The 15,011-nt window shown below is 35.2% G+C and overlaps 1 protein-coding gene across 1 annotated transcript in view; it reads right to left on the bottom strand.

The window, feature by feature from the left end:
* EPHA6 (EPH receptor A6) overlaps positions 1-15,011 on the bottom strand; it is a 973,333-nt gene that overhangs the window by 132,183 nt on the left and 826,139 nt on the right. Inside the window, exon 14 of the mRNA XM_049785675.1 lies at positions 10,206-10,415. Coding sequence (XP_049641632.1) covers positions 10,206-10,415 — 210 coding nt within the window. The remainder of the gene's footprint in view (positions 1-10,205; positions 10,416-15,011) is intronic.

The raw sequence follows: 15,011 nt of genomic DNA, 5'->3' as shown, positions 1-15,011 counted from the left end.
AGTGAACATATGATACAATTATTCTTATTTTTTCATTAAAATAATATAAGAGAAAGTATTCACTATAATTAAATATGAAGTAATTATATTTTATTTTATGACTTTTTAGAGTTTAATCTCTATTTTTTAATTATTTAAAATAATTTCTTTATTTGAGCATCAGGGTTACAAACACATTCATAGTTGTATTTCAGTCATAAAATGTACACCCCTCTTCACCAATGCAATGTCCCCCATTTACCTTCTCCCCCACTCATGGTTGTCTTTGAGAAAGGTATTCTATTTTTTTCACTATCATTGTCATGGTAGTTGTTAGTGTAATTATTTCTCTAACTGTGCTCACCAATCTTTCTGGTAAGCTTCATATCATGGCTGGTCCTTCCAGCCCTCATCTCTATTGTCTCTGGGCATTATTACTACACTCTCTTTTATTTTTATTAACTCCCACAGATGAATAAGAATATTCTGTTTCCCTCTCTTATCTTCTGACTCATTTCATTCAGCATAATAATTTCCATGTCCATCCATGTGTAGGAAAATTTCATGAATTTATTTTTTGCTGATGGCCGCATAGTATTTCCTTGTGTATATGTACCACAGTTTCTTTAGTCGCTCAATTGTTGTTGGGCATCTGGGTTGTTTCCAGATTCTGGCTACTATAAATAGAGCTTCAATGGACATAGGCATGCAGAGGGCATTTTGTATTGTATTTTTGTGTTCATAGGGCATCTCTAGAAGTGATACACTTTATATAGTCCCCTGAGCCCTGTTAGGAGTGATTTCTGAGAGTATAATCCAGAGTATGTCCTGAGCACTGCTGGATGTGCCCCCAAATACTGTACTATTGTTCCCCAAATTAATAGAGAAATATTTAATATTACTCCCAAATTTATCTTTATTTTGAGAAGCCTTCTGCAGTTCTTCTCATTATACTACATGTTTCTCCTTATGCCTTTTTACAGACTTTTGACATTACAGCCTAATAGCTAAGAATTATAAAGTAGGATCTTTGGGTAAGAACTTTGAGGGCAAAACCTTTGCAATTTAAATGTATTAAATGCACACATTCATTATAAATATACATAATGAGTATATGACACTATATCCCATGATCCTCAAAGTAGTTAGCTTTCTGAGATTTTTAAAACAGCAACAAAAATTGTGTTTGAGAGCCTTGTATATAACTCAAGTGCTAGATCACTTTCTTTGCATACAGAAATAAGGTTCTACTTGTGATAGGGGGTACTGCATGCCTATAGAGGCAGAGTAGCACTACTAGATGTGGCTCTAATAGCAATTAAAAATATACTTGATTAGAATGCCTAACATTTAAACTCTATCAATAAACTTTAGATATATTTTTAATCAAGGCATGATATGTATCTTTTTAAAAATATTCTGGACCATTGAATTTTGGTTATGTAGTCTTCCTAATTCTGATTAATTCTGATGCTCAATTTAAATATAAAATCTTGCTGCTCAAGGCTTTCTATAATCAAAGTATTCTATTATCAAAGAAGACTGGAATGATTGGAATCTGGATGTTATATACAATCCCAAGAGATTTCTTTCTTTTTCAATGTTCAAATCTCTCTATTTTTACCTCTGTCTGTATCCAGAATCTATGTTTTGCTATTGGGCTAGATTGGCAATTTTATTAGCATTTTTTGGGGTTAGAGTAGGGGGGACCTCTCTTACTGATAATTATTCATAAGGCTGGACTATTGAATTATGGGGCCCGGATATGCATGCTGCTTGGACCTTGGGGTACCAGAACAATAACTACACTTATGGTTCTCTAGGGCTACACCTGAGGTGCTTAGAAGACATAAAATTTTGAAGATTAAAATGGAGGTCTTATTCTTGCAAAAATCTTCCCTTAAATCTGAAAAATCTACCTAACTTCAATTTTTCTAGTGTCTTAAATTCAATTATCATGCCACCTATTTTAATATGAAAAAAGAACTGGGTAGAAATATTGGAACTAGAAGTTATGGTTTATCCAGGTTTGGTTCCCAGTACCATGTTGTCAGGTGTTGGTGTTGGTGACCCTCAGAAACAGTAGGGTGCACAGGTGTCCATTTGCAGAACCTAAGCAGCACTGTATCCTTGGAGCCCAATACTAAACTGCTGGCTAGGCTGGTTGAATATCACCAGAAGTGGCCCATGTACCTCCCTAAGCACAACTTGGGAGATCTGCATGCAAAAATGTGAGTGAAGCAGTAAAAACATTATTTAACAAGGGCTTCATCTCTCTCTCTCTCTCTCTCTCTCTCTCTCTTCTCTCTCACCTATCATCTATCTTTCTCATCTACATATGCATCTATTTGTTATTTCTAACCTTATTTACTTATTTGGCTAATTATACTTGTTTCAAATAGTATAATATAGTCAATATTTGTAAAAGAAATGTAATACTATTGTCAAAGTATAAATAATGGGCATCGTAGAAAAATATCTTATGTGTATAATTACATGTATTGTTATGTGTATTATCTAAACAGTCATATTTATTTTCCTTAGAATGCATTTTATTGTTAAAAAGTTATTGAAAATATTGTCAAAATATTAATATAAGTATTTCTATAAACCACATACAGAAGGGACATAATATTTATCATTCTTAATATTAAACTTACATCCATTATAGAGTAATTGAAGACAGTGAAGTTTCAAACGGTCTCATAAAAAATGAAATAAAAGGGAACTACATAGTGGATTGCCTCTCTTAAAGTGTAGATTCAGAATTATGCTTCAAGAGATATATCAGAAAAGACTTTAACAAGCAATGTTCTTTTCTAAAATGGAAATAGAAACCAACTAGTAACCACAGGAAAATCTCACTGGATCATAGTCTGTTTCACTCAGGAGTTTTATACATTTATGTATTTAAATCCTTTCTGTGGCAAGGAATAGGCGGAGAGGGCATCTAGAAAGAGATTCAGCGTCGAAGGCAGTCATTAAGTTAGTCTGACTTGATCTGAGACAATTCAGCTGACAGTGAACTTCTGTGAAATTGAAAGATTTTGCTGCTGGTAGAATCTGAGTAGTGGAACTAAATACTGAGTGTTTTTGACTAGTGACCACAGTATTGGCCAAGTTCAATTCTTCTTAACACTCTTCTGAAAACTGGTCCAGAGGTAAAAAACCATAAACCATTGTGGATGTGAATGAGTTTGAGGAACTGCTCAGTTGTTTCCCATCATACAGCATTAGCAATAATGGGACGGATCCAGGTTTTTGATTTCCTCATGACCTCCTGTTCCTCCCAACTAAACAAACAAAGAATTCCAAGCACAATGTCAAAGCACCACCAAAATGCTAACCCAGATGCTGAATCAGAAATTCTGTAGGTAATCATTATAAAAAATTATGATGTTCTTAAAAAAAAAGTCTCCAGAGAAAATTATGCAGGCATAGAATTAATGGATATAACAAAGAACACATTTAAAAAAGACATCACAGCATCGCAAAACTCAGAAAATTTAGAGATCTCAAGCAAACTTAGAGGTCAGATACAAGATATAAATGAAAGAGCTATTCAGAATACAAGGAGAGTGCAGAGGCTTTGTAGGTTGTGATGAGGAGGTAGTGTTAAATTCTGAAGGAGCGGCATACCTGCTGTTTGATTGTCACTGGGTACTGATGAGCACTCAGCATCAATTGGGGCCCTAGACACCCACTCAGTTCTATCATATGGCCTGATCTGGAGCTGCAGTCACAGCAGACAGGGAAGTCCTGTATGATACCTCTGTGGCATTCTCAAAAAATTTGGTTGGGGTGAAGGGGGTAGATTCCCCTTTCTGCATAAACTATGCAATCAAATACATCACCTTACATGCCCTTAAAGAAAGGGCCCTGTTCTGTGACTAAAATCAAATAATAAGAGCAGCAGTATTTTCTCAGATGAGATCAATCTACAGGACTGAAAACTCTGGGTCTATTCTTATGTCATAATTGGTCTTTCCTTTGAACCACGCCATCTTCCCTTTTCACCCACCCACCACTGGAAAGCCCAACAACAACTGCCTCCTCTGCCATCTTCCTCAGCAGTAAAAAATGGTCTGGCTCTTCCAATAATCTCCAAAAGAAAATTATGACCACAGACATTTACTAAATAGTCTGGTGCTGGCTGATATATCTGTGGAATTCTTGGGAAGGTGGTTGGTAGCAGTGGTACAAATTCCCTTTCTGTATGAACTAGAGCATCCCAACACCACTTTCTATACCTTCTGCTGGGATGGCCCTGATTTAACCTTATCAACTTGCATGCAATAAAATTTGTTTTGGATCAGTAAGTCTTTGGTTATACAACTGTGTGACATCTCAATATGTTATATAGTGTCAGCCCAGTAATGATCACAGGAAGTCTGATGGGAAAATCACATAGTAAGCTACCAAACTCAGTGAGCCTAAACAGAAACAGAACGCTAAATTAGCACCAACCATTAACCAATAAATCCTTAGACAATAACTTTATATATATCATGGAAATAGATAACAATCATTTTAGATTGACCTGTTTTAATCTAAATTTTGATATATAACAATCATTTCAGATTTACTTATCTTAATCTAAATCTTGATATTCCATTTACTTTTGTGTTGTAACAAACAATATAAAGTAAATTTGTGCTTTTATAAAGGCAGGCTATATTTGTTTGGTAGAAGACTGGGGACATGGCTGAATGAAAGATCACACTGTGGTGGAAATGATATTTGAATATTTAATGCATGAAACTACTGGAGTGGGGCTGGAGCGATAGTGCAAGTGGTAAGATGTCTGCCTTGCACTCTCTAACCTAGGATGGACTGCAATTCAATCCCCTGGTGTCCCATTCGGTATCCCAAGCCAGGAGCAATTTCTGAGTGCAAAGTCAGGTGTAACCCCTGAGTGTCACCAGGTGTGGCCCCCAAAAAAACAAAACAAAAACAAAAGAAAAAGAAACTACTGGAGTATGAACAACTTGGTAAATTGTTGCATTGTAATAAAAATTAGAAAATAAAGAATACAAGGAATTCTCATCACAGAGCAATTTTTTGGAAAAATCCAAGTAGAAATTTATGAAGAGAACAGAATAAAATCCAATCAAACTTGGTACAAATAATAAGCAGATTCACTATTACTGAGGAAGAGTCTCAGAACTTGAAGATGAAATTATAGTAATAAATGTAAGAGGAAAAAGAAATATTAGGGAAAGTGAAGAAATTCTAAAATATGTAAGAACTCCATAGAAGAGCAAGTATAAAAATAGAACAATTTTAGGGTCAAATAGAAAAGGGAAAAGAAACTAAGGGGAAAAATAAAACTATTATTAAGGAAATAATAGCTGAGAACTTTCTAAAACTAAAAAGAAATTAACCATAATATTGGGAACCTGAGAGAAAACCCACATTTATGAATTAAAAATACTTAAGAATGAGCACTAATAAATTATCAGAATTAAAATCAGCTAGGAGAAAATAATAACAAAGTCTCCTCTACTGGATTTAAACAAATGCCTTGGCACAAAACTTACAGAAGAAAATATAAGGGCATGTCTACATTACTAGAAGATAAAATAGAATAGACAAGACTATTTGACTTGCAAAATTTTGGGGGACTTGCAAAATTTATGGGATGCAGGATCAAATACAGGCCATCCACATGCACATTAAGTGCCCTATCCATGGTACTATGGCTCCAGGTCCTTTTTTCCAAAGATGACAGAGAAACAAAATTACTTTTTTTTTTTTTTTGGTTTTTGGGCCACACCCAGCGGTGCTCAGGGGTTACAGGGGTTACTCCTGGCTGTCTGCTCAGAAACAGCTCCTGGCAGGCATGGGGGACCATATGGGACACCGGGATTTGAACCAACCACCTTTGGTCCTGGATCGGCTGCTTGCAAGGCAAACGCTACTGTGCTATCTCTCCGGGCACAAACAAAATTACTTGTATAGGAAAAAGAAAGCCAATAAAATTTGCCACTACCATACTAGCTCTATAAGAAAAATGAATAGCTCTGAGAATATGAAAGATCATAAAACCTTGATGAAACTGATAGTCATTAAAAATAAGAACAAAATTGGGGTAAAAGAAATAGTACAAAAGTAAAATCATTTTCTTGCATTTGGCCAACTAATTTGATCCCTAGTATCCCATCTGGTTACCAAACCCACCAGAACTGATACCTCAATGCAGAGTCAGGGTAATCCCTGAGCACAGCCACGTTTGCCTCCACACCTGCCATGGCACACAAAAAGAATAACAGATAATACATAAAAGTAGAAGAAAAAAATCAGAAAAAAGTCAACAGAAAAGAATATTTCATATATAGTAACTTTGATTTAACCTTCCTTAACCTAAAACAAAATATCTTGAGCAGAAAGAAACCTTTAAGAGAGAAAAAAAAAAAACAGCAGAATTAGGATGAAAGCTGATTTCAGTGAAAAGACATGTAAAACATGGAAAAGAACACAAAAACTAAAGAAGAAATAGAAAGAAAATAGACTAGAGCATTAAAGAAGACACATATACAAATGCTCATCCTGAATGTGAACTCAGCATCCAAAAGATACAAAGTGGCTGACTATATAAATAATTTAGGATCCATCTATGCATATAAGATTCTCACATCGGGGCCGGGAAGGTGGCGCTAGAGGTAAGATGTCTACCTTGCAAGTGCTAGCGTAGGACGGACCGCGGTTCGATCCCCCCCGGCGTCCCATATGGTCCCCCCAAGCCAGGGGCGATTTCTGAGCGCATAGCCAGGAGTAACCCCTGAGCGTCAAACGGGTGTGGCCCCCCCCCCAAAAAAAAAAAAGATTCTCACATCATATATGCAAGACTAAGGCTCAGTGTAAAAGGTTGGAGCAAAAAGGAAGACACTGTTATACTCAGAGTTTATAAAATATATTTTCAAACAAAAAAGAGAATAAGACATAAAAATATAATTATCATCATTATCTGTATACCCAACGGAGGCACCAAAGTATACCAAAAATCCCGACAATTTAAGGTATACATTGACAAGAACATGATAATTGTCTCACTAGATTACTTACAGCATTGACAAATAATGCAGACAAAATAGATGCTGTAGCATAAAGGTTTTAATAAATATGTGAGAATTGATACAATCTGCGGCATATTTTCTAATCCAGTTTGTATGAGAGTAGAAAAAAAAACAAATAAAAGAAAAAAGAAAAATGGAAAGATCTCAAATGTGAAGACTAATCAACCATTTTGTTAATAATTCTTAGTTTAATGAAGAATTCCAAGGTGAAAAGAAATCTGGAGAACAAAAACAGATTTAGAGTTTAGAGGTTTGTTACACCTCCCCAAAGCCAAATGCTAGTCTTACTTGCATGGTGAGACCCTCCCACAGCTGGGAGGGGGCTGTGGTTGGTAATTAAGAGTGGCCTGGGAAAAGGAGGGTGAGGAAGATGCAGCTAGGAGAGAGATCAGAGAGAGGAATGGTGCTCGCAGGGCAGCTGATTGAGGCTGCTTAATAAAGCTTAGCTTAGAGTCCATGTGAGAAATATAAACATAGTGGTTAGGACCTTGTAATAAAGCTGGATGTTTCCTGAAACTTCATCTGACTGCCCGTGGATCATTTCTGTGCCTTTATCCAGAACCTACAGAGCCGCAGGCTGAAGAGGCTGCAGGCACCAGGCAGGACCCAGAAAGACCTTACCATCCATCTACCATTCACACTACTAGGACTTATTAATTAATAATTAATACAACAGAGGTTCGGACCAAATATTACACAGAAGAAAACACACCAGGTGAAACACACCAGCACCTCAACCTCAGAGATGTTACTTAGAGATTCAGATCCACTGGCAAGAGAAAAAAGAGCAAGAATAAACAAGTCAAACTAAAAGATATAAGAAAAAGCTGTTGCATAATTCTAAAACTAACACAAACACATAAAAGTGACATAGTTATAGGATGACTATTTTGCACACTGCATATCTGGCAGGTGTGCGACATGTAAAAATAAAGAAATCACAAGCTCAATAACACAAATGTGAGCCCATCAAAAATGGGCAAAAGACAGGAACAGACACTTTGTAAGAATTATACTAGATCTCATACATATGCAAAAATATACTCATCATCAATTATTATGGAAATAAATATCAAAATTACAATGCTATTTAAATATAGGTCACACTGTTAAGAGTGTCCTATATCTAAAATTTTGGAAGAAATAGTGTGAAGAAAATTAAATGTATTATTGTATTGCTGGAAAGGTAGATCTGGTCTCTAAAGAAAATTATGTGGGTACTTCTTAAAAAGATAGAAATGAAAAAAATCATATGATCTAGTAATACCACATCTCAGCATTTATCTGAAAATTCTAAAATCATGAATCCAAAGATATGCGTACAGTGGCATCATTCACAGGAGTTTGTGAACATTATTCCAAATAGTTAATTCCCTGTGAATAGTATTCATTATTTATTACTCATAAATAATAAACCCAAATATTTATCAGCAGATGACCAGGTAAAGAAACTATAATATTTAAGCTAAGTAGAATCTTATTCTTTCTTTAAAAGATGTCAGATGACTGACACAACAGAACTTGAGATCATTATGCTAAGTAAAATAATAAAAGATGTAAAAAGTCAATTGGTTTCACTCAGATGTTAAATATAAATAACTAGAGTAAGTGAATTTGTACCACACACATAAATTTTTATCTTAGACTTGTTGGAAACTATGGTGGTATCAGAGAGAGAAATGGATAGAAGAGCCATATTTATTATGAGATAAAGTTAAAACTTTGGGTGAACATTATATATGAATATAGGTATCAAGCTGTACCTCTAAAATCCAATAGCATTGAAAAGCACTGATAACTTCTATGATATTTCAAATATAACCAAAGCTAAATCAATAAAAATAGAATAATAAGGGCCCGGAGAGATAGCACAGTGGTGTTTGCCTTGCAAACAGCCGATCCAGGACCAAAGGTGGTTGGTTCGAATCCCGGTGTCCCATATGGTCCCCCGTGCCTGCCAGGAGCTATTTCTGAGCAGACAGCCAGGAGTAACCCCTAAGCACCACTGGGTGTGGCCCAAAAACAAAACAAAACAAAAAACAAAACAAAACAAAAAAAAAAGAACTGAGTATGAATATCTTGAATAGTTTTACTGATTTAGTTTTTATTGAAGCTGAATTTCAAAAGTCAAGGTTCTGTTTAAAAGTATAATGGTATATACAAGTGTAGTATAATTTTAAAAGTATTAGTTTTAAGAAATTTAAGCAGACATTTTGATATTGAAATTCTCAGAAAATATTCAAAGAGATTAGTGGGTAAATTGTATATAAGGCATTCAAGAATATTAAACTATTCATGAATTATGTTGAGACATAAAATTTACAGATTAGTTTGGTTTTCAAAGTTTTGGTCTTTAATTTCTGTTTAGACTTCCTTAAGTATAACTAGGAAAAATTTAAAATTGCATATATATTATTTTATGCAAACTTGTATGATTAATTTAAGCATAATTTGAATCATTATTTCTTAATAGTTACACAGATAAAAATAATTTCATAACATATGATTCTTCATTATCACTGACATTAATAAATTATATCATAAGTCTATATAGATCTCTATTTAAAGGACTAATTATCGGAGAAGAAAAAGTAGCACAGGCAAAACTAATTTATTATGAAGACAGTTGCAACAAAGCCCTTAGGCTGTTACTGGGACTAGAAAGATGGTACAATATTTCTGGTACTTTCCTTGCACTCAGCCTTGCTCTATGCCTACCATCCCTATAATTCCCAGTGGCTTCCAGAAGTGATCCCTGAGCACAGAAGCAGGAGTAAGCTCTGAACACTGCTGGGTTCCCCCCCCCCCCCCGTCCCCCAAAAAACACCCTCCAAAAATAAAAAAAAGAAACAAAATTTAGTAACATTAAAGATAAATCATCAAATTTAGTTTTGGGGACAAAGGGGTTAAGAAACAACACCCCACAGAGTTCAGGGCTCACTTCTGGCTCTGTGCTCAGGGTCCAGTGCTGACATTGTTTGGAAGAACAATATGTGTTACTAGGGGTCAGTGTATACTGCAAGCATCTTAATTCCTGATGCCTAGAAGAAGTTTTTCTGCAGTAGAACGTCATTTTAGCAAAGAGTTCTCAAACAATGATATTAAATTTGGAAAACAAAAACAATATTGTATCAGGACATGTCAACTTACAGTTGTTGTGTAAGCAGCTTCGGGGTCATCTTCTAGTACTCGGGAAAGACCAAAATCAGAAACTTTGCATACTAGGTTGCTGTTGACCAATATATTTCTAGCTGCTAGATCTCGATGAACATAACCCATATCAGAAAGATATTTCATTCCTGATGCAATGCCTCGGAGCATACCAACCAACTGGATAACTGTGAAGTGGCCATCATGTTTCTGAAAGAGAATCACAATAGTTGACATTGATTTAGTTAAGTGTTGTGTCCATATGTGCACATGTGTGAGTCTTTGCAGAATGTTAAGTGAGCGCTTTGATGTTCCTTTTACGGGAGTCAACGACATAATTTAATAGTTGAAAATTTTATGTAAGAAGAGAGAACTAAAATTAAGGTAACAATAATGACTAAAAGAAAACAGGATCTACTTTTCATTGTTAGGAAACCAGGCATACAGGCTTGCAGGAAGCCCAGAAAGATAGGATTGGAGAAAAGCTGTGAGATAACTGGGAAAATTCTATGATTTGATCACTTAGAAAAAGAAAAACTGATATATATATATAATAAAACAGTTTAGGAAAGGTGCAGGAGAAGGATATAAAGCACAAAAATACAGTGATAAAATGCATGATTTTTCTATTATCTCACTGAATAGTGCAAAATGAAGTTTCTTGCAACTGAATGAAAATAGAATGATTTTAGCCCCAAGCTGGGAAGAGAATGATATGAAGAAGCCAGGCATATTCCAGGAATGAAGTAGGATAGCCCTTTTTTATTTTTCTCATCTTGATTTAAAAATAATGTATTAAGGGGCTGGAGCTGTGGAGCAAGTGGTAAGGCATTTGCTTTGCCTGTGCTAGCCTAGGACAGACTTCTGTGTGATCTTCTGGCGTCCCATATGGTCCCCCAACCCAGGAGCAATTTCTGAGCACATAGCCAGGAGTAACCCCTGAGCATCACCGGGTGTGGTCCAAAAACCAAAAAACAAGTATTTAAAAAATAAAAAGAAATAATGAGAATGTATGAGAAAAATGGAAAGCCTGTCTAGAGTACAGGCGGGGGTCAGGTGGGGAGGAGGGAGTCTTGGGACTTTGGTGATGGGAATGTTGCACTGGTGATGGGGGGTGTTCTTTACATGACTGAAACCCAAACACAATCATGTATGTAATCAAGGTGTTTAAATAAAATATATAAAAATAAAAAAATTAAAAAGAACCCCCCCAAAAAAACCAAACATTAACAATGAAACAATAAAAGCATTCAAAGCAAAAAAAAAAAAAAAAGAAAATAAAAAGAATACAGATCAGATCAGACCAGTAAGACCAGATACTAATAGTATCGCAAAAATAAAAGACAAACAAGTTTTAGTGTAAAAAATCATTTACCATGTTTCACTTACTTATAGGGAGATTATATCAAGATGTAGATACACATAAAATTTTGTGTTTATATATAGATATATTTGGTTTTTGGCCACAGTGTGAAGTTTTCACACTTAGCTCCTTGTGAAACTCAAGAAACAATATGTAATGTTGCGATTCCAAATAGGGTCAGTTGTGTAGCAAGGTAAGCACCTTTACCCCTGCAATGTTTTTCTGACTATACAACATGAGAGGTATATATTTTTTTTTGTTTTGGAGGGTCACACCTGGCTATGCTCAGGGCTTACTCCTGGCTCTGTACTCAAGTTTCAATCTTAAAGGACTTGAGAGACCATCTGGGGTGCCGAGATAGAATCTGGGTTGGCTGCATGCAAGGCAAGAGCCCTACTAATTGTACTCTAACTGTCCTCAAAACATTATAGATTAAAAAAACATACCAGGGATCATTAAATACCATTAAAAATGATCACCTAGATACTATAGCCATATTACCTTGTGTGGTAGAAACACAAACACATGCAATTAGTTTATTGGCGATTGGGTGATTAGGGTCACATCTGGAATTCTCATTACTTATTCATGACTCTGCTCTGAGATTAATTATGTTGATATCTAGTAAGTAGACCATTTAATGCAGGGATTGAAATAGGGTTGGCTGTGTGAAAGCTAGATCTGTCTAGCTTCAAAACAGAAATACATATCTTTATAATTTGCCAAGTTAAAGTAGTTTTCATGGATATATTTGCTCTAAAGTCATAGAGCAGCTTAAAAACAGGGAAGAGCTGACTGTATCATAGTAACATAATCTTCTATATAATGATTCATTGGTCGTTAAATGCTCAAGCATATACTACAAATGAAATAAACTCTGTCTTACCATATCAACTAATCTCCTTGATAGGTCTCTGATAAAATCTCCCAACTCAAGTGCAGAGTAAGGAAAAGAAGTGTCTTTTAAAAGAAATATTTCAGAAGAGTATCCATTTAAGCAGTCTCTTCTGTATAATTAATGTATAAAAGATAACCTAGCAAAGAAAATCTTTGGTGTTATTAGCTCTTTATGTTCCCAATCTATCTTGCTAGACAGTACACTATTAGATGAAATCTACCTCTTCTATCATACACCCTACCTACATCTCCTCTATTAGGAATATCAATGCTTTTGAGTAGAATTTGGTGTGTAAATTCTTTGGCTTAGAAAAGATCATACTAAATTTAAAGAGATAGTTTTTCGCCTTTTTTTAAATATAATTTTTATTTTGATCATAGTGGCTTACATATTGTTGACAATAATATTTTAGGTACATATTTACATAAAATCAGGGGGATTCCCATCACCGATTTGTCCTCCCTACACCTCCATTTTCGTCCTACCTCCCATATCCTCCTCCCTCACCCCCGGGGCTGCTAGAATATGTGGTCCCCTCTGTACCTAGCTTACTACTTAGTAGTCTTGGTCTTGGTGCCTCCCTTATTTTCCCCCTCTAACTAGGAGGCAGAGCTAGTTATGTGGTTTTGTTTGAAGAAGAAAAAAGTAATAAACTGGGGTAAAAGTCTAATACGCCGAAAATGGGTGGAATCCTTCTTGAATCCTTTTTGAAAAATAAAATTAAATGGTGCCACAGTTCTTATCAATTCAGAATTTCTGAATATAAGGAAACTAACAATTAAGAAACCATCTGAATGAAAACTAAGAAATGCTTCAATTTCCTACTTTGTGCAATGAGAAGGATAACTCAAACTTATGGTATCACATGGCTTTTGATTTATTTTAGTAAAGCATTAAATCTTTTTATAATTATATGTACCATTTGTAATTTTTGTTAGTGTGTTTTTGAATGACAACCAGCGACACTGAGGTGTTACTTCTGGCTCTAAGCTCAGAAATAGATCCTGGCAGGCTCAGGACACCATATGGGATGCTGGGGAAGAAACCCAAGTCTGCCCTGTGTTGGCTGCATGCAAAGCAAATGCCTACCGCTATGCTATCTCTTTGGGCCCTACCATTTGTAATTTAATGTCAATTGGTTTCCAATTTTTCTAAGAAATCAATCGGCAATATAGACTCTTTTGAAGAGAACTTATAAAAAATTCTTAAAAGATAAATAGTTCCTTAAAACCAGGTTGAAACTTATTTACTTAGTGGTAAAAATGTATTATTTTATTATTTAGTGATTAAAAATATACCAAGTCATTTCTTTAGACGATCTTATTTTTTTCAGTCATTTTTAGGTTCATAGAACAATCAAGAAAATACAAAGACTTGCAATATACTTGTCACCTGTACAATGCAGAATCTTCATTAATATTCTACACCAGACTGGTGTATTTATTACATTTGGTGGTCTAGAGCAACAATCCAGCAGATAGGGAACTTGCTTTCATTTGATCCCTGCTTTTATTTTGTCCCTGGAATATCAATAGGAGAGATACCTGATAGCTGAGCCAGGAGTAATCCCTGTGCACTACAAAGATTACATGATTTTTGATAACAAACCGTGAACCTAAATGATCACATTATAGTCACTCTAAGTCCATGGTTTCATTATTGCATTTTGGTCACATATTCTATGGATATGTACAAATACATAATGACAGGTACCTATCATTGTATCATACTGAGTCTTTTTTGCTGTGCCAAAAGTGATGTGTGCCATTATTCATCACTTCCAATCCTCTGGAATCATTAATCATTTTACCATCATTAGAACTTTATATTTTCCAGAATGTCATGTAGTTGGAATTGTACCATCTGTAACCTTTACAGTTTGGCTTCTTTTATTTAGTGATATGCATTCTGTGTTCTACAGATATTTTATGCTTTATAAATCATTTCTTTTTTACTTAGTAAATAACATTCAATAGATGAAATAAACTAACTTTGATTTATCCATTCATGTACTGGAGGGCAACACAGTTTGCTCCCAGCAAATTAAGTTGTAAGAAATATTTTTTATTAAGGTTTTTGCGTGCACCTAAGCCTTTTTAGTTGCTATTGACAAATGCTAGAGTGTCTAACACTGGATCATATGGTAAGCATAAACTTATATTCTTTTTAAGAATAAAACCATCTCCTCCCAACCATCAGTACCGCAGATTTACCCTTCTTAACTTCAGTAACACACAGTTCTAATCTCTGACCAAAGACATACAGTAGATCTAACAAATCCCAGAACTATTTAGGACACAAATTGAACACATATTGAACACATATATCTTTTGAATATTTTATGGGTATTTTCTTTAACTGCTGTAACTCTCTAAATATTCTTCTACCATGATGTTTCTATCCACTTTTCATCTTGTCTTTTCTTTGTAAGCTGTTCAGTAAGGATTGTTGGTGGAACTGTCCCTCAGTTTGATGCCTATGATTGAACTATGTCATGGAAATTGCTGGTCTTGTTCCTATTGCCTCCAGATGCACCAATAACGCT

This window comes from Suncus etruscus, chromosome 13 (genome assembly GCF_024139225.1).
Source record: "Suncus etruscus isolate mSunEtr1 chromosome 13, mSunEtr1.pri.cur, whole genome shotgun sequence".
Lineage (NCBI taxonomy): Eukaryota > Metazoa > Chordata > Mammalia > Eulipotyphla > Soricidae > Suncus > Suncus etruscus.
Note: the sequence above shows the minus strand (reverse complement) of the source record. Positions and strands in the feature narration are given on the sequence as shown.